The following is a 21,422-nucleotide window of genomic DNA, read 5'->3' as shown; positions in this document are numbered from 1 at the left end:
TCTGTCTGTGAATATTGTGTTAAAAACCTCTTTGAAATCGCTCTTAATCTATGCAAATGTAAAACACTGTATTTGACATGATTTCTATAGTGATACTGAAACTGTATGCTCAAGGAAATGTTACTTTGTTCTTAAACAGCTTTTCAGTTGTACACAGTTTAAAGAGGAAAACTTTAAACTGTAAAAGCTTTATTCAACAGAACTCAAAAGAAAGGCAAATCCTTTGATTCTGAACATAGTATTTAACTAGATTAATCATATTACATTGTTAAATATGAATTGAAAATGTCATGTTCCATTTCGACCCTCCTAATTCCCTCTAAGTCTCACCCACTGGATCTTAGCCCTGGCCAGTTCATCTGCAGAAAAAAAAAGTCATTCAGTTTTACATTTTTATTTATATTTATATGCACACAATATTCTACGGGCCCGATTTTTGAATGGTTTGCTTCAGTCTCAACCCTTTTCTAAAAAATACTGTTGAGTTTTACTAAATAGTTGCAGTATAAAGTTGGTGCTGGAAATGTATGTATGTACATGTATTTATTTGAAGCACAGAGGGTGGTGTTATCAGAACAGGTCAGTGACATCTGGGGTCTAGTCTGGTGTGGTAGACCTACACCTGGGGTCTAGTCTGGTGTGGTAGACCTACACCTGGGATCTAGTCTGGTGTGGTAGACCTACACCTGGGGTCTAGTCTGGTGTGGTAGACCTACACCTGGGATCTAGTCTGGTGTGGTAGACCTACACCTGGGGTCTAGTCTGGTGTGGTAGACCTACACCTGGGGTCTAGTCTGGTGTGGTAGACCTACACCTGGGGTCTAGTCTGGTGTGGTAGACCCACACTTGGGGTCTAGTCTGGTGTGGTAGACCTACACCTGGGGTCTAGTCTGGTGTGGTAGACCTCCACCTGGGGTCTAGTCTGGTGTGGTAGACCCCGGCCTCTATTGCTCTGGTGTTCAGGGCCTGTTCTTGTCCTTCAGTGGTGCCTCTGTGCTGTCTTTCAGTCCTTTTCCATCCACTGCTTTGTTTTCTCTGTATCAGCCACCTCCTCAGTTTGTCGGTGGTTCATGCCATGCAGGGGCTGGTCCTTCCATTGTAGCCCCTCAGGGCTTTTGTTGCCTGAGGTATTCACTTAACAGTTAGTCACTGGGGGCCGTCTTCTTGACATATTCCTGGAGGTCTGCCATTTCCTCCTGGACAGTCATGCTGACACTTACTAGTCCTCAGCCCCCCCCCCCCCCCCTCCCCTCTTTCTCTTTGTGTACAGCCTCAGGATGCTGGACTTAGGGTGGAACCCTCCATGTATGGTAAGGAGCTTTGTTGTCTTGATATCAGTGGCTTGTATCTCCTCTATGGAGAGAAATTTGTTTCTTTATTCATCAATCAAAAAGAATAGATTTGCAATTAAAAAGAATAGATTTGCAACCAAAAAAGAGATTTGAGCACAAAAGACAGTAAGTGGCAATCAAAAAAAAAGATCATTTTGCTTATAAATCAGTCCTCTTTGCTTGTGAGTTAAAAACTTTTGCTTGACACTTCAGAAGTTTTGCTTGTGAATTTAACTGCACTTAATGGGCGTGGCCTACGCCAATGAATGACAGAAGAGTTTCTATTGGTGGGTTTGACCTGACTCCAGCGCCGGCTCCAGCTTCTGCCTTAAACCTACTTCTCCATTGTGTTCTGTTACTAGGAGGTCAGTTGATAGTCTGCTGCTCTGTGAAATTTACAGTCTAATAATAATTAGCAATTGATTTACACTGAAACATTACTGCAGATCAGGTTTATCAAGAACAGCAAAGTTCCAGTAATAGTCTGAATGTCAGTGTATGGGATGATGCACAAGTGTCCACTGTGTCGGCTGATATGGAACTAAAACAACAAAACCCATGAATATACAAGAGAACAGCTGGAGAATAGCTGTCCACTGGAGTGACCAGTGTGGACGGCAAAGTAAGATTTTCATTGTACTGGGAAACCTGTTTCTTCACTGAACACATGACAATAAAACGCTTTGAATTCTGTGAATCCTTGAATCCTTAGGAGTCGGTGGGGACGGCTTTAGCAATCATCTGTACTGTAGCAAACTCAATTACCCATCAGTGCCCTCTGTGCCTCTGACCCCAGCAGACGTCATGTGGGAGACCAGCGGGCTAATTCAATTCTCCACCCTGAAACGTATCTGTCCTCTTTCATTTTTACAACCGACACCACTGAAGATGTAATTACACGTCTGCTGATAGAATCTAAAAAGCTAAAAAGCTGGACTTGGCTTGGACGTGTTCTTCAGAGGTATTGGATAACATGAGCAGCACACACCCATCCAACATGTTTGGCTTTTAGTTCTGGACTATGACGTTTCCCCCCCTTCTTCATACAGATGCAATTATGCTTTTTGCATGTGATGTAATTATGTATTTTTTTTTTAACTTTTTGATCACATCAGTCCAGTGTGTACAGTATCACACTGGTGACTCGTTTTCGATAAGTTACTACTCTACTATTTGTATTTACTGCGGTGTTATATTGTAATATTTACCCATCAGATTAATGTTCATCATGACAGAAGCAGATGAGTACAACTGGCCGAAGAAAATACGATACATAGAATGTCATGTATGTTCACTGATATGCAGTTGTTTTTATGAGGGGCGACTGAAAAGTTTTGAGCCTAACATGGAAAGGATTAAGACATGAAGACCAAATTTGGTCCATGAAATCTTTCACATATCTTAATCCTATCCACTAAATTTCTTGGTCATAGCAATCTTCTTCCTTGTTTTACAGGTCCCTGAACTTTCTGTATCAAGTGTTTCCTCAAAAATGGACAAACTTGAGTATGGGGCTGTTATCAAGTACACGTACGACCTTTTCCTTCTTTGGGGTTGGTGACATGGGATGTTTCCATAGTTTGGACTGCTCCTTGGTCTCAGGCTGATAGTGATGGACCCCAGTCTCATCCATAGTCACAAATCAGCCCCATACTCAAGTTTGTCCATTTTTCAGGAAACACTTGATACAGAAAATTCAGGGAGCTGTAAACCAGGGAAAAAGATTACTATGACCAAGAAATTATTTTTGTCCAACCTATTCCTCGAAGGCTTTTCACTCAATTCTTTTAAAATTTGACATACATTTTCTATTCCACTAGGAGAGGTGCAGTGGACAGTTTGATGTCTGAATTTCAATTTAAAATTTTTTTTTACAAATTTTTGAAGACTTTTTGAAGGCTCTTCACCTAAATCGGTGGACCAAGTGCAGTCAGATTGAAAGTTAAGACTTGGGCAGAATAATGTTTGTCTTGGCTTGACAGAACTACCCAAAAAGGACAGCAATTTAGTTTCATCTAGTTTACAATTATTCATTCATTTTCTGAACCTGCTTTATCCTCACTAGGGTCACAGGGGTGCTGGAGCCTATCCCAGCTACATGGGGGCGAAGGCGGGGTACACCCTGGACAAGTCAGCAGTTCATCACAGGGTTGAACATACAGACAAACAATCACTGTCACATTCACACCTATGGGCAATTTAGATTAACCAGTTAACCTATCACTGCATGTCTTCTTGCTGTGAGGCATGAGTGCTAACCACTGCACCACCATGTTTTTTATATACATATATATATATATATATATATGTATATATATATATATATATATATATATATATATATATATATATATATATATATATATATATATATATATATATATATCAGGGATGCACCGATTCCAATATGAGTATCAGGTGTCGGCTCTGATACTCAGTGTGTGTACTCGTATTTGTACTTGTAAAAGTAATCTGATACAAATGCACCAATACCACTTACGGCCGTGTGACATTCCCAGTTCAGTGCAGCAGGTACGAGGAGGAGGAATAATGTGTGTGGAGTGTGAAGAGTGTGGAGACTGAACCAAATAAACGATGGTGATAAAAGTAACGCTGACTGACAGTACCGTTCCAGACACAGACAGATACAGACGCAGCGTTCTGTCCGTCCTCTGCGTACATTCCATCCATTTTCCCGGTGCTGGCGGATGCGTACCCAGACAGAGAATACCACCAGGGGTACAGAGCGGTGTGGAAGCCACCAGCAGAAGTGAAAACGAAACTTCTCTCTCATTTCTCTTTTCTCTTCCTTCTGAAGCTAAACTTTTAAACCTTACCAAAGAAAACGCTGCAGCATTAGTATCACGTTAGTGTTACCTCTGTCGTCTCCATGTTTGTTATTACTGACTTTCTTCTCAAAAACACTTTACTCTTCTTCGTGGTATTTGTCCAGTATGGTTAATTCAGAGCAGCGCCCCCTGGTGGATTAACTGACAAACGCTCATTCCAACACATTAAATGTCAGTAGCAGCACTTTGTTCCAGTCAGACTAATGACAACGACAATAAAGCACATTTACAAAAGGAACTAACAACTAGAATGGGATTATTAAGTACTCGTATTGGTACTCAGTGTCAGGAAGTACTCAAATGTAAGTACTCGTACTCATACTCATACTGGGTCTGGAAAAAAGTGGTATCGGTGCATCCCTACTATATATATAAATAAATTCAAAATGAATCCCTTGATTGGCAGGGTATCAGTGAGCAGGAGGGACAAAAATGTATTTTTTCCATTTCCATATTTTTGAATACACATCAGATTCATTCCTGGAAATGCACCTATGTCTATTTTTACATTGTGTTGTATTGCAGGTTATTTCATAAGTTTGTGTGATGGTTTTTGTGTGACTAGGGGTGTGATGAAGAGCTGAAGGGAAAGATAGTAAGAAAACAAAAAGACAGAAATGACAGAAAATATTTTCACTTAAAAAAAAACATTATTGGCTTTTATCCCCTTTGCCATTTTTTTTCCAACCACATTTTATACACATTCTTCAGATTATTATCCTATTTATTACTTAATATGCTAATAGGATGACTTTTTGCATGAAAATCCAAATACTTCTCCCACTCAGGTAAGGTGGTTTAGGTGAGATGGTTTTGCTTTTTTCGAAACAAAGCTAAACCTACACACTGATAAATAAAAGCAGGTTTTTTTCTAATACATTCTGTTGTAGCAAACATGTACAAATGCATAATCTGTTAGCTAATGTTCTACATTTTCAGATTTTCCAGTCAAGTGTTAAAGCATGTCTGGTACTTTATGTACTTATTTTAGTTTTTTATCCTATTTCTTTGCTCTATTTATTATTGTCATGACTTCTAATTTTTAAATTTCATGTTCTTATCCTGGTTTTTATCCTAGAGACTGTTTTTTATCTTCTTGAGGTTTTCATTGTGTTTTATTGCATCTTGTTTTTATTTATTTGATCTTATTTATTTATTTTATCCTTTTACTTCTCCATGCTGCTATACTGTTGAATGGTGGAACACTGAGCACTTTTTGTCTTGTCTTGACACCCAATCAAGTACCTGCCGAACAGGTTCAGTGTATGTTTTGTTGTAATGTCAAATGCAATCACTACGTCTGCAAAACAAATCTGCCCACGGGTACAAATAAAGTAACCTTGAACCTTGGACCTACTACAGTGGGTAAAGTGGACTGACAAGGACACATTATTCCTCCGTCTTTTTCAAACATCAATATTACATCCAACTGAGATGGAAAAACAGCTTCTTCTTCTTCTTCTTCTACATCTTCTTCTACTGTTAATCAGAGCCTTATGTAACACAGCCTACAGTGCCACCTGCTGGTGATATTACACAGCCTCATTTATTCACTCCAAATGAGTTCAGAGAAATTACAAAAGTCTGTTTGACATTATCGGTGTAGTCCTATTATTTTATTGTTTTGTAGTATTACTGTCATTAACACAGGTCACTAAAGGAGTTTATTTCAGTCATTTTTTTAGTGATACTGTTGCTAGGGATGTAACCATATGAAAATTTCATATCATGGTTATTGTGACCAAAATTATCATGGTTATCATTATTATTGCGGTATTGTTGCTCAAAATGTTCAAAAAGTACTGATACACACCCTGAAATAATTTAACCAAGTTGTATTTTGAAAAAGAAACCCAAAAACAAATAAAATAATTGGCACAATGTACCTTTTGTTGCAGAAACATTCAAATTTTAACAGTCTGAGCCTATTTTGTCTGTTTTTCAGTACTTTGGATTTTGCCTTTATATATTATATAAACAAATGTTTATTTTATATACATATATATATATATATATATATATATATATATATATATATATATATTAGCACAACTTCATTTATATCATCTGCCTATTATTTTTTTCACTTTAACCTACTATATCAATATAAAAGGCCAGAAAACACAGAAAAATATGTAAAATCCATTTTGAAAAATGTATATAATTTATTGCATAAATAACACACAGATGCTGAACAAACCTTTTCAAAGACTTTAAAAGTGAATATTGGTTCCAAATATTAGGTATATACAATTAAAATTGTAATAAGTTAAAACTATACTCAAATATTTGACATAAAAGCAGATCTTTACATTTTCGTTTTCTCCGGAAAAGTGCGGTAATCACGGTTATTATGATAATTAGAATTTAAACGGTAATACTAACCGTTGGCAATTTTACCGCGGTTTATCGTTATACCGGTGATCGTTATTACATAATGCGGCTCAACAATCCCTAACTGTAGCATTTGTCTGCACTGAAGTATTTGGTTTCAGTCCACTTGAACGTGCAGAGTTTTGTGTAATGTGTTGTTTTGCTCCTGTATTCTAAACCTGTCAGCTGTGGGTCCGAGTCACAGTTCCACAGCTGTAATTATGGCTGTTTGAAGACATTGATTTGTTATAAAACTCTGATGGGGCTTAATAGGCTGCTGGTGTCGAGGCAATGAATGGAAACCTTGCAGCTGCGTGTGCATGAAAATCTGAATGTGTTTGTTTACTTCATCTAGATGTTGTCAGAATATTATAATGTTGTACTTCCAAAATGATGCACAGATATAGAGTTTCTTGCCAGATTTCTTGCACACAGCCCAAGTCTCCAGTCGATAGTTTGGTTGTAACTCAACTACATTTTATTGTAGGTGAGAGAAACTGTGTGTCAGATTATGGATTTTGATTTTACCCTAAAAGATCATCCTATTGTCTTTTGATCCTCGTATGATCTTTTGTCCAGATCATCCAGCCCTAATGGAAATACACTTATTGTATGGAAGATGGTGTTCCAAAGTTAAAAGTGAAGGAAATCTGTGTACAAAATCTTGAGATTATTATTATTGTTCTGTCCTCTGTCAGACGGCGTGGGATTTGACAGGCAGCTAAACTCCTTCCCAGTCAACAAGACGTTGGTTCAGACTGTTATTTTATTGTTAGAAACGGTAAAACTGCAAACGGAGAAATGTATCTTCCATTAGTCTCAGAATAATCTCATGTAAGTTTACAGCTCATTCAAAATAACTAACACCTAAACAAAGGCTACGATTCCATGTAGCTAACACTGTCAAAGTGAAAAACCATTAAACTGTGCACACCTCTGTTTGAAAATAAGGATGCTCATTACTTAACAACACATTAAACTTGCAATTATAAAAAACATACTGTACACAGAACGAAAGCAAGAACAGAAGCAGAGAGATCATGAAACTGTTGCACATTACTTTCTTTCCAATTAGCCTATAAAAGACATCCACACCACTAGGGGGAGACGACGTGTGGAACAACATTTGCAAAACACAACAATTATTATTATTATTATTATTATTACTACTACTACTACTTACATACTTATATTACTTATTAGAGCCCGACTGATTAATCGGCCAGCCGATTAATTATAGCGTTTCACCAATTAATCAACATTAGCCAATATGTAGCCGATGTATTAACTTTATTTGCTGCACGGAGATTCTGTCGCTTGCTGCTCCTGTGTGTGTGTGTGTGTGTGTGTGTGTGTGTGTGTGTGACTGACATGGAGAGTCAGACAAACAGTAAAGTGAGTTAGTTTCACTTTCACTCCTGCTCGGACAATGACGCTATCACCCCACACACACAATCACATTATCACGGAGCTACTGCTAATCCCCCCTGCTCCAACTCTGAACCCCCCCCCCCCCAACTGCCAGCAAAAATCACGGACCCCTACCGGCGCGCTCTGATGGAGCCCCACTCCATCCCCCCCACTCACACCCATGTCCGTGCACTTCCTGTCTCCCTCACAGTTTCATTCTGCAGACAGGCCTGGGTGTTATTAGTATAGGGGAGACCGGGGACAGTTGTAACACAGGTCAGTTGTAACTCTTGCTATTGCGCCAATCAGGAACAACTTAGAACTCACCTAATTCACTCTGCACATGCTCAGTTTAGTCCTTAGTCCACATGGGCAGTTGTAGTGCCGTGAGGCAGACACATCAAAATTTGTGAGTGAAAACATAATTTTGTGGGAAGTAATATTTTGCTCTAATTCTTTTTGTGATTGCATAGTTTGCATTTGAAAGTTGTGTAAATTATGTTTGTGAGATAAACACAGATTTATGCAACTGTTTCTCCACCTGTCCACAATTATCGAATAGAAGATTATTATATCCTGTGTAGATCAGTGTTCTTATTTCATATATTGGCCAATATATCGGTTATCTGCCAATATCAGATATCGGCTGATATATTGGATATCGGCTTTTTTTAGCCCCCAATATTGGTATCGGCATCGGCTCCAAAAATCCCATATCGGTTGGACTCTATTACTTATTATGCGTGTGTTATTGTTACGACTACTATTGCTATTATCAGTTCATTACAATTATTATCCTATTATTATTAAAATGTATACATAATATACATATTGTGCATATTATAATATTATAACCTAATTACATATTTATTATTACTAGCGGCATTGTACCCGTGGTGCCATTGTGCAATAGCACGAGAGGCTAAAAGCGCCCAGCATACCTCACAACATTTGAATACGGACATGAAATTGTACCTAGTAGGTAGTCAGGTAATGTTTGTATTTATTTGGCGAGTTTGGCGGCGATCGGGTGTGTGACGGTCTGGGGTGAGGTCAGACTTGGTCCGAGGTGAGCTGGGACCCGGTCAGAGGTGAGCTGGGATCCGGTCAGAGGTGAGCTGGGATCTGGTCTGTGGTGAGCTGGCACCCTGTTAAAATCGCCCAGCATACCACACAACATTTGAATACAGACATAAAATTGTGCCTAGTAGATAGTCAGGTAATGTTTGTATTCATTTGGTGAGTTTGGCGGTGATCGGGCCTGTGACGGCTGAGGAAAACCCGTACAAACACCCTCCTGTGCTGCAACAAACATCGATCACACATCAATGGGACACGGGGACACGTGGCGGGGCCGAAACGTGCACTATATAGTAGGATTACTACTTTATTATGTAATTCTACTTGTACTGTTTAATGTGCAATTGGCTGTTTTTCACTACTGTTATAGTTGTTCTTATTTCCATTTTCTCTCCTTTTGTCTTGTAATATTTCTTATATGTGTACATGTGAGTTTGTGCTGCTACTGGAACCATCATTTTCTGAGGGCTTTGCCCAAGCGATCTTCTACCTAAAGCCCAAATTCTATCTAATCTAATCTAAGTTTTAGACAGTTATCTACGCTGACCTTAATCCTCAACCTTTCAAGGGTAAAGGTTTTATGGCATTAGATGTTGACACTGTGTCATAATCATCTGTAGTCCCTGTCATCAGGAACTGCACGCACAGACAAAATGTGAAGGATCTGTCCATATTTGTGGATGCTCGACTGCCGACAGACAGACAGACTGACAGACAAACAAATGCTGTTTGGCGCAGGTAAAATCGATCCAATGACTTTGAGGTACAGTCATTGTGTCCATTAGAGGAAACCGATGCACTCCCCTTCAAGTGTTCTGGAGTAAACCATGGCTACGTGCTCAGGTGCAGCTGCATGTCTTCAAAATATATATGTAATATATGTGTGTTCACCTGAGAAAAAACAGGATGAAAGAGGAGACTATTTCTTTTCTCCTCCACTTATCATTCTTTCATTTCCCCATTTTCTGCTCCTCTGTCCATCTCGTCCTCCCTCGTGTCCCTCTGTCTTTCTCTTCCTCTCTGATAGGCTGGCTTCAGCTCAAACCAGCGTGTTATTGATGACTTGCTCTGTCTTTCTGACTTCTGCTGTTCTGGCTTCAACCCTACACTCACTTCACACAAGCCAAATCACTCTGCCTGGCGCACAAACACACACACAAACACACACACAAACAGAGTTGGCCTGGTCCCAGCCGGGCTCCGGGCCCCTCCGTGGCCCCTCCCGTCTCCCCTCTGGCTGCTTGCTGTAATCAGTCATAGTAGAGCAGACAAGTCATTCATCACGGAGGCTAAGCTCCCTTCATCACTCTGGCCCATAACCTACAGCACACCTGTCAACAGCAGCTCATGTCACTACTCCTGACTTTGCACCGTCTCTTTGACCACGAGTAAAAACTTCAGCTCATACTAGGGATGTAACCATATGAACATTTCATATTTATCACACTTATTATTATCGCGGTATTGTTGAAATGTGCTCAAAATGTTCAAAAAGTACTGATACACACACTGAAATAATGTAACCAAGTTATGTTTTGAAAAAATAAAACAAATGAAATTAAAGCTGTGAGCAGCATTGGACAGGACTTCGCCCCACGCGTTCCGCCTCCCGCAACCGTCGACACCTCAGCCCCACTCACACCTCTCCGTCCCGACTCTAGCTCCCACCCTTTGGCGTCCGTCCTCCTTTCATCCCTACAGAACACCTGCGCCCCTCTGCTGAAACCACCATCAACTTTTAAAGAGGCTTTTATTTTGAAAAACTGTACTCTGTGTGTGTGTGTGTGTGTGTGTGTGTGTGTGTGTGTGTGTGAGACAGAATCAGTTTTGAGTGACTTGAAATTGTACAAGCAGTTGAGCATAAAACTCATAACTTAGCACACAGGTGTCAAACATGCGGCCTGGCCAAAACCGGCCCGCCAAAGGTTCCATGAATTTGCAAAGTGCAAGTTAGAGCATCAAACTCAAAAATAACATCATAATAACCTATAAATAATAACAACACCAATTTTTTGTCTTTGATTTAGTGCAAAAAACATTAAATTATGAAAATGTTTACATTAACAAACTATCTTTTAACAATAAAATGTGAATAACTCAAAAAATCTGAAGTAAATTAAGTGCAATTTTAACAATATTCTGCCTGTTACTGAATGTTTTATGCCTTTGTAGATCAGATCTGTAATGCATATGTATAAATGATAAGTCGAGGCAGAATATCGATAAAATTATAATCACATTTCTTAACAAATTTTTATTTTTTTTCAGGTTATTCACATCCTTTTTTTTTGGGATAGTTTGTAAATGTAAATATTGGCATAACTGAATGTTATTTTTTTCACTAAAACAACAATTGGAACAACAAACAACAATTTGGAGTTGTCATTATTTATTGGTTGTCATGCTGTTATTGTACTGGTCCAGCCCACTTCAGATTAAATTGGGCTGAATGTGGCCCCCCTGAAGAAAATGAGTTTGACACCCCTGACTTAGCACATTTAAGGCTTTTAATTTTGAAAAACCCTATTTTGTGTGTGTGAGAAATAATATTTTATTTTGTATTTTATTGAAGAAAAATTGTACAAACAGTCGAGCGTTTGGTCATAAAATTGAAGAAAAGTTTTGTAATATTCATTATTTTGCATTTTGAATGAGGCTTTTATTAAAAAAAAAAAAAACCCTGACTGTGTGTGTGTGTGTGTGTGTGTGTGTAAAAATAATTAAAAAACAAATGAAATACAATAGGGCCTTGCTTCAAGGCCTCTCACTGTGAGTGAGTGAGAGGGCCTCACCTTTCTGCTCGGTCCCTAATAACAGGTACAATCTACTTTCTGTTGCAGATACTTTCAAATATGAACATGTCAAACATCAAACATACAAATGTGCATTAAGATGGCACCTTATGGACAGAACAGATATCTGCACCAGGGGTGCGAATTAATAGGATTTTATCAATATCAGTGCCATTGTCAAGTCTGTTTACCAATTCCTTATCAATTCTCCTATTGATTCCTGAGTGTTTTTTTTTTTTTGAGTGGGAAAAACGGTAGTTGGACAGGTCATAGTGGAGCTGGTTTGACTATTTTCAGATCAAATCATTCACAGTGTCACACATATACACTATTATACACACAAACAGAAAGTGAAACACAGTCATATTTTCCTGAAGTATTTAATGAATAAATGTAAATATTCTGAAAGAATGAGGATATTAAAACATGTTAGGGTGATCTGCTTCTCCAGGAAATGAGCAGTATTAAAGTGCGGTTACACTGGTCTACAAGGAAAATGCTTCCAGAATAAAAGTAATGAAATTTTACCACATGAGAGTCACTGATAAAGAAAAATCAAGTCAAAAATGCTGGTTGGCTGAACTTTCCAAGATACAGCCTTGGGTCAAAATGTGAAACTCAAGAATTAACCAGAGAATGGGTTTGACTCAAAAGGAATATTTGTCTCAGAGCTACAAGATCTACTTCAAAACACTGTCTGCACATTCGAATACATTCACTTTACAGGTTCTATTTAGTGGAAGATTTATATAACTGTTATATAAATGTACATAAACCAATATATATGTGGAATAACACTTAATCATATACCTTGAAAACATCAGCAAACCGGCACTTTTGTCATTTATTTTCCAATTAATCTCATTAAAATACGTAACATTTAGCACATTTAATCTCTGAAGCAAATCAGTTCTAAAAAATTGTAGACCAGTGTAATCGAACACCGTTATCATGATAATTAGAATTTAAACAGTAATACTAACCATTGGAAATTTTACCGCGGTTTATCGCTGTACCGGTAATCGTTACAACCCTAGCTCATACATACATGGCTCATACATTTCATTAATACACCACTAATCAGTATGTGAAGTTTCATGGCCTGGCTCAAGACCAGAACAGAAGAGGACCAAACACACCAAGAACCATTTACCACATTGTATTGTATATGATCAAAATCAAAATAATACAGTAAATCAACAAAAGGTGTGAGTGATCCATCTGTTTTATTAGCGTGAATCAATCAAATCAATCACATTTCTACCTCCTCTTCAGCATACTAGTGAGAATTTTGTTGGAAAACTTTAGTACGGTTCTTTACAACGCCAAAACAACAGTTTAAATTAAAACTTGCTGGATGGGTTGCAGGGACACAGAGCCAAACCACACCCACATTTTTTGATCCTGTAAAAAAATTACAACTTTTTGGACAGATGTTGGTACAAAAATAGAGCAGATTTTGGGTTGTGGACTGCAGCAGCCCATTTTTTGGCTTCTGCTGGGAGACTTTCCCGACGGCTCGACGGTGAATGACAGGTACCTCCTGAGGGTTTTTGGCGCTGCAGCTAAAAAAGCAATCACCTGAAGACAGCTCCGGCCTGACCCACCAGTGTTGGAGGACTGGATAGACATGGTGGATGAAATCCACCAAATGGATAGACTGACACTTATGTTGACACTACATGCAGAACTCTACACGAGGAAGTGGAAAAAATGGACTGCTTTTCTTCGAGACAATTAATGTGGGACTAACACAAAAAAACCAAAAGATCTGCTGCTCAAATGTGACTTAATTTACATGGCTTCACTGATGCCACATAACAGGTGACAATGCACACAAATACCAGTGGAACTGTTTGGTGATATGTGTGATTCCATTGGTTGTCGTTGTCAGCAGAGTCTGGACCAGAACGGACGTCAGTTTGAGAACAGGAGGAACAGACAAAACTAGAAAAGGATATCTGTAAATCCTATTACATTCAGAAAATTAAAGGAATTTGAATAAACACCTACTTTACAATTACTTAAGTGTGTATCCATTTTTTTGGGACACCCTGTATATATGTATCAATGTGATATCATAATTGATTTCCTTAAATATTTCTTAAAGGATATCTGTGATGCGTTATTTCCAAGAACATGTGAACATTGGCTCCACAGTTTAAACCCTCTGTACCTGATACAAAACTGAGCTGTAGATGTGACACATTTAGACAAATGAAAATGTGGATTTGCACCAGTATTGTATCTATGAACTGCAGTAAAATACAAAATGAAATGCTCAGGCAAGTTACTTTGATTATACTGAATATTTATACTGAAAAAAACACATTTGGTAGATATTAATATCAAAAATATTCAGTTACCGTAATTTAGTTTGAAGAATAAATTAGCAGAAGAGGTCAGCGGCTTAGAGTGGGTTGCAATTTGAACGAAGCACTTTTGTAAGAACCATATTTAATTTAAAGTTGATGGGAAAGTGCTTGTCCACACTATATTACAATATGACAGATATGGATACATTAAACTGTCATATAAAGAAAGTGTACATTCTAAATCAACATGATGACGAACTTTTGTTCTAATGCCAAGTGTTTTATTTCTTTTTCTGGTCACCCAGTCAGCGTGCTCTTTCCAGCTGAAGTACTACTTGTTTATTTGTTTAGCAAGGCAAGGCAAGGCAGATTTATTTGTATAGTACAATTCATACACAGGGTGATTCACAGTGCTTTACAAAAATGGAAAAGAGACAAGTTAAAAACACACAATTATAATTAAAACATAATCAATGAAACATAAATAATAATCAATTAAACAAAGTAAAAGGTCAGAGGTCAGATAGAACCCTTTCGGTTGTTCCATGCACAGTTGAACAGAACTGTTTTCAGCCTGGACTCAAACACTGTCACAGTTCAGGTCTGTGTGACGTCATCAGGAAGACTGTTCCAGAGTTTAACTGCATAGAACTGAAACGCATAGAACTGAAACGCATAGAACTGAAACACATAGAACTGAAACACATGGAAATGGAACACATAGAACTGAAACACATGGAACTGAAACACAGCTTCACCTGTTTAGTCCTGACTCTGGGACCAGCACAAGACCAGTCCATGAGGTTCTCAGATCAGTCCATGAGGTTCTCAGACCAGTCCCTCAGGTTCTCAGACCAGTCCCTCAGGTTCTCAGACCAGTCCCTCAGGTTCTCAGACCAGTCCATGAGGTTCTCAGACTAGTCCACGAGGTTCTCAGGCCAGTCCTGGAGGTTCTCAGACCAGTCCATGAGGTTCTCAGATCAGTTCCTGAGGTTCTCAGACCAGTCTCTCAGGTTCTCAGACCAGTCCCTGAGGTTCTCAGACCAGTCCCTCAGGTTCTCAGACCAGTCCATGAGGCTCTCAGACCAGTCCCTGAGGTTCTCAGACCAGTCCATGAGGTTCTCAGACCAGTCCATGAGGTTCTCAGACCAGTCCATGAGGTTCTCAGGGTCCCAGATGGTTCCTATGGGACCAACGTGTCCCAGATGTACTTTGGTTCTAGACCATGGACAGACTTCTAGACCACCAGAGCTGTTTTAAAGTCTATTCTCTGAGCCACAGGAAGCCAGTGCACAGATCTGAGCACAGGACTAATATGGTGGTCCTTCCTGGTTCTAGTCTGGACCCCAGCAGCAGCGTTCTGGATGTTCTGCAGCTGTCTGACAGCTGGTTTAGAGTCCAGTGAGAAGGCCGTTCCAGTAGTCTAACCTGGTCCAGATAAATGCATGGATAAGTCTGTCTAAGTCTGGTTTAGACAGTAAACCTGTGATTCTACCAGTGTTTTTGAGATGGTCAAAGGCTGATGATGTCATTTATACTGACAGTCAATAGAAACTATGAGGTAGAAATGTCTGCGTATTTCTACTTGTGGGGGGGGTGTTGGAATTATTTATTGTGGATTTCTTGCTGCCTTAGTGCTGGGGTAGTTCAGATAATGATGAGTTGTCATGTTGTCACGGTTCATTGCACATGGGTTGGTCTCTTTGCTAAAGTGGACCAAATACACATTGGGTAACACTCAGTGGGTCTGTGCACAGTTTGAGGATTGGTTTGGAAGGCCTATATAAAGGCCCAAAAAAGGCCACCATTGTTAGTCCAGTGAACGGCATCATGCCACGGCTATCACATGAACAGCGTCTCCTGGGTTGGCACTGGGTATGGTGGAGGCCGGTCTGAGCTCCAGTCATATAGCCAGGTCTATGGATGGGCTGTTCCCAACCCACAATCACAAACCTGGTTGAACGCCACACCACAGGCTCCGTAGACCATAGACCACATCCAGGGAGAGAGAGAGTGACAAGCAAACGGACGCCATACCTGGTATTGACTGTTGTGACTTTATGTTTGGCAGGTGCCATTTTCTTTTGTTAAGTTTTTAGCTTACCAGCCGACAGGCCGTAAGCTATTGTCGTCATGCGGCGTCCGTTGGCGTCGTCTGTTGTCGTCAGTCGTCCGTTACAAAAATTTCAATCGTCTTCTTCTCCGAAACTACAATTCCGATTGACTTCAAACTTGGTATACAGCTTCTTTATGATGATGTCAACACAAGTTAGTGAAATTATTTGGATCCGGATCTGATTCTGGATTTGGTGCGACTTTGAAAAATGTCCCCATTATAAGAGATAGGAAGTGGATGGATGCATTAACTCAGTAAATATAAATGATATCCAGTGTAAATTTCTACAGTCCAGCCCTGATGGGGAGATGACCAAAACATAATGTCCACATGCTGGTCAGGATCTTCTTCTGGATCTGGAACTTCCAAAAAATTTAACATGGGCTCTTTTTGGGAAAAAATTTCAATCGTCTTTTTCTCCTAAACTCCAGTTCTGATTGACTTCAAACTTGGTATACAGCTTCTGTATGATGATGTCAGCACAAGGTATTGCAATTTTTTCGATCCAGATCTGATTCTGGATTTGGTGCAACTTTGAAAAATTTTCCCATTATAACAGATAGGAAGTGGATTGATCCAATAAATCAGTATCAATGATATCAAGTTGAAATTTGAATTTTTTACAGATCTGATTGGAATATGACCAAAACATGGACTATTTCTGTAATAGAATAAATACACAGAACTGGGGGAGAATAAATGGCATCTGGATACATTTCCCAAAGCTTTTAATTTGGCCGGTAAGATACAGGGCCATTGGTCCTATTTTTTATTTTAAAATTATTCTTGAAACTTTAGATTTTTGTTTCTGTATGCCAGTATACTAAACAAATGATTCATATGAAAACATTCCAGTTTAGGGTTTCAAAGTAAAAAGTATGTCGAAAAATATGGTTTTCATTGACTGTGAGTGTTTTTAACGTGGCTGTTAAAGTTTAGATCTGAGTCCATTATTACCCCTGGATTTCTAACCTGATTTTTAGCTTTTAGAGGAATAGATTCCAGATGACTGATGACACTTTCTCTGGGTTTTTGTGGGACAAAGAAAATGACTTCAGTCTGGTCTGAGTTTAGTTGGAGAAAGCTGTTTTGCATCCACACAGTGATCTGTTGGAGGGTTAGGGTTAGGGTTAGGGTTAGACTGATCTGTTGGAGGGTTAGGGTTAGGGTTAGACTGATCTGTTGGAGGGTTAGGGTTAGGGTTAGACTGATCTGTTGGAGGGTTAGGGTTAGGGTTAGGGTTAGACTGATCTGTTGGAGGGTTAGGGTTAGGGTTAGGGTTAGACTGATCTGTTGGAGGGTTAGGGTTAGGTTTAGGGTTAGACTGATCTGTTGGAGGGTTAGGTTTAGGGTTAGACTGATCTGTTGGAGGGTTAGGGTTAGGTTTAGGGTTAGACTGATCTGTTGGAGGGTTAGGGTTAGGTTTAGGGTTAGACTGATCTGTTGGAGGGTTAGGTTTAGGGTTAGACTGATCTGTTGGAGGGTTAGGTTTAGGGTTAGACTGATCTGTTGGAGGGTTAGGGTTAGGGTTAGACTGATCTGTTGGAGGGTTAGGGTTAGGGTTAGGGTTAGACTGATCTGTTGGAGGGTTAGGGTTAGGGTTAGGGTTAGACTGATCTGTTGGAGGGTTAGGGTTAGGTTTAGGGTTAGACTGATCTGTTGGAGGGTTAGGTTTAGGGTTAGACTGATCTGTTGGAGGGTTAGGGTTAGGTTTAGGGTTAGACTGATCTGTTGGAGGGTTAGGGTTAGGTTTAGGGTTAGACTGATCTGTTGGAGGGTTAGGTTTAGGGTTAGACTGATCTGTTGGAGGGTTAGGTTTAGGGTTAGACTGATCTGTTGGAGGGTTAGGGTTAGGGTTAGACTGATCTGTTGGAGGGTTAGGGTTAGGGTTAGGGTTAGACTGATCTGTTGGAGGGTTAGGGTTAGACTGATCTGTTGGAGGGTTAGGGTTAGGTTTAGGGTTAGACTGATCTGTTGGAGGGTTAGGTTTAGGGTTAGACTGATCTGTTGGAGGGTTAGGTTTAGGGTTAGACTGATCTGTTGGAGGCAGTCAGAGTGAGTCCACAGGCCCACGTTCACCTGCTGTCAGCGAGATTGCACAAAGTCATTCAACAAACCTCCTGCGCTTCCTCTTGGCTTTTTCTGTAACTCTAACCTGTGACAGAACATTTCTTGGCAGTCACATATCTTTTGATGAGGTGGTGAGGAAAAAATAAAATAGTTTGACTGACAGCTGTTTTTATGACCAGTCACTGTCAAGACTGGCACAAACACCAGGACAGCTTCATGTTCTGATGGAGGTTCTAATAGTTTTGGATTTTTCATAATAGTTTAGTTTTATTTAGTTTTGACTTTTTTTTCTCTAATTCAATTCGTTTTAATTTGTTTTTAGAGCAGGTTTACTAGTTTTTATTAGTTTTCGTTATTTTCTAAATGCTTAGTTTTAGTTTAGTTTTAGTTTTTTTTTTATATCTTTTCTCTTCTTCTCTGTCGTCGTATTCAAATAAATCTCAGACAGGACTCTGCTGCTTTCTCCCAACTTTAGTCTCCATGTTTCCAGGTAGAGTGGGGACCAGAAGACGACTGGAAACCACAAGTGAACACAAGTGACGGACCATTAAAAATCATATAGTGTCACCAGCTAAAATTACTTGAGGGAAATAAATCGATTTTATATCAAGCCGACATTTACAAAGACGAAAACGAAGCGAATTTTATCCATAATTTTTATTCGTTTTAGTTAGTTTTGTAAACACACAATACAGCTTCAGTTAGTTATCTTTTTTTTTTTCCTTTTAATTATAGATTTTATTTATTTCAGTGAATGAAAATGTTTTTGCAATTCTAGTTTTCGTCATTTCGTTAGTTTTCGTTAACGATAATAACCTTGGTTCTGGTTCCCTTCATACACAGTCTGGAGAAAAGCGGAGGAGCTGCAGGAGCAGACTCTGCATCAACACATTCTCCACTGTCTACTGCAATTGAATTGTTCACACTTGTAAAAAAAAAAAGAAAGTAAGAGCCACCTCCACACAGAGTCTATAGAAATAACAGTGCAGTCAGATGAAGGGCAAAGAGAATAAGAAGAGACTGTAAAGTGTCCTTGGTGGGTTAATAGTCTGTTTCTGTTCACAGCTGTCTGTGCTGGATAGATTTCATGTTGTCTTTTCTTGTTTCTTTGCAGATCGCAGCTCTGCAGACAGGAGGAGACAGCTTCCCACTCACTGCCACCTCAGGCAAAGTGCTGGGGAAGGTAAGCCAGAGGATGCACCACCATGGAAAAGACACGTTTTCCAAGGTCATGAAAATATGGAAACCTCTACTGGGAAAAGTGTGAATTCAGTGTTTTGATTTTATTTGTTTTCTGGGATGAATTTGACATGAGAGGATTTTATGAGCACCAGAACGCAGACTTAGTGTTAGTTCACTGTTTGTTTACTAGAATGAAATGCACTGTTTTATTTTCTTATGGCAGTCATATGAAGGACATCCTCTGTGTCTGTGCATTCAGGGCCGGATCTACGAAAGGTTTATGTGGAGTAAAATGTGTGCAAACTCACTGAACACGTAAAAAAAAGTAACAAACTGATTTACTAACAGTGCACACTAAGGGTCATGTCTTTCAAATATGGAAAAGAGCGCGTCTGCATCCAGTTAGTACGTTTGCTGTAATGCATATAAAATATGGGGCGTTTACACGCAATTGTGCTTGTGCTGGGAGGAGAAAATGTAAATATATTTAACGCACACAAAGTGATTTATCAAACCTGAAAGCAATTTTGCTGATAGAAACTGGGTCTACACTGTAAAAAAAATCTGTAATTTAACAGAATTTTCACTGTTTATTTTACAGATTTTTCCTGTATTTTTTAAGATACAGGAAAATATCAATGAAATGACAAAAATAGACTGTGATTTTACACGTCAAATGGAAAATAACTCGAAAAAAACTTCTAAGAATTTTTTTTCTTTTTTCACAGAAAAATACAGTTAAAATACATTTGCAAATGTATCATAATTTCACAAATATTTCTTTTCTATTTATGAGATTAAACTGTTAATTTAAAGTTTAAGACTGTAAAAAAGATAATAAAACGAGATAAAATTACTGACAATTAACCGTTAAAGAAGTATTTGTTCTGTAAGTTTAACCAGACTTGTTTGTTAATTGACAAATATCTTGTGTAATTACAGGAGGTTTCACAACAAAAGTGTTGAATAAATGTATTTTTGTGAATGTATAACATGTATTAGCACTGATAAACTGTCCAAATACAGTTTTTATCAGTGGATTGGACAACTGAGTCTTGTTGAAAATGTTATACATATATATATATATATATATAATAAAAATATATGAGCCCCCCACCCCCACCCCCCACCCACACACACACACACACACACACACACACTTTACAGGACTCTTTCCCACTTGAACTTCTGATGATTGTGATTAAAAATACACATTAGGCTACAGTGGGACTAAATTACGTGCACCTGACAGTCAATCCAACCACCCCCATGCCCCCTCCCACCTCTAAAATGGAAAATAAACAAGTGTTCAGAGAACGCAAACCTCCGCCAAGCTCCCCAAACGGTGTACATGTGTGGATTGACTACTTCTGTTTAAATTCAACAGTTTCCAGGTTGTTCCATACAGCAGAAACAGTTGAAGCTTGGTACCAGTCATGTGTCTGTCCAATTAGATTCATCCATCCATCCATTCTCTTCCGCTTATCCGGGGCCGGGTCGCGGGGGTAACAGTCTAAGCAGGGATGCCCAGACTTCCCTCTCCCCAGACACCTCCTCCAGCTCTTCCGGGGGGATCCCGAGGCGTTCCCAGGCCAGCCGAGAGACATAGTCTCTCCAACGTGTCCTGGGTCTTCCCCGAGGTCTCCTCCCGGTGGGACATGCCCGGAACACCTCCCCAGGGAGGCGTCCAGGAGGCATCCGAAACAGATGCCCGAGCCACCTCAGCTGGCCCCTCTCGACGCGGAGGAGCAGCGGCTCTACTCCGAGCTCCTCCCTGGTGACTGAGCTCCTCACCCTATCCCTAAGGGTGCGCCCAGCCACCCGACGGAGGAAACTCATTTCGACCGCTTGTATCCGGGATCTTGTCCTTTCGGTCATGACCCAAAGCTCATGACCATAGGTGA

At 39.5% G+C, this 21,422-nt stretch overlaps 1 protein-coding gene across 1 annotated transcript in view; it reads left to right on the top strand.

Annotated features, from left to right (window-relative positions):
- The window catches only part of LOC115425495 (endonuclease V-like), a 178,706-nt gene that overhangs the window by 30,778 nt on the left and 126,506 nt on the right, over positions 1-21,422 (top strand). The window contains 1 exon segment of the mRNA XM_030143117.1: positions 19,451-19,519. Within this exon segment, the coding sequence (XP_029998977.1) occupies positions 19,451-19,519 (69 nt within the window).

The sequence above is a fragment of the Sphaeramia orbicularis genome, chromosome 1, assembly GCF_902148855.1.
Source record: "Sphaeramia orbicularis chromosome 1, fSphaOr1.1, whole genome shotgun sequence".
Lineage (NCBI taxonomy): Eukaryota > Metazoa > Chordata > Actinopteri > Kurtiformes > Apogonidae > Sphaeramia > Sphaeramia orbicularis.
The sequence above is the reverse complement of the archived record's forward strand: the minus strand, read 5'-3'. Positions and strand labels throughout refer to the sequence as shown.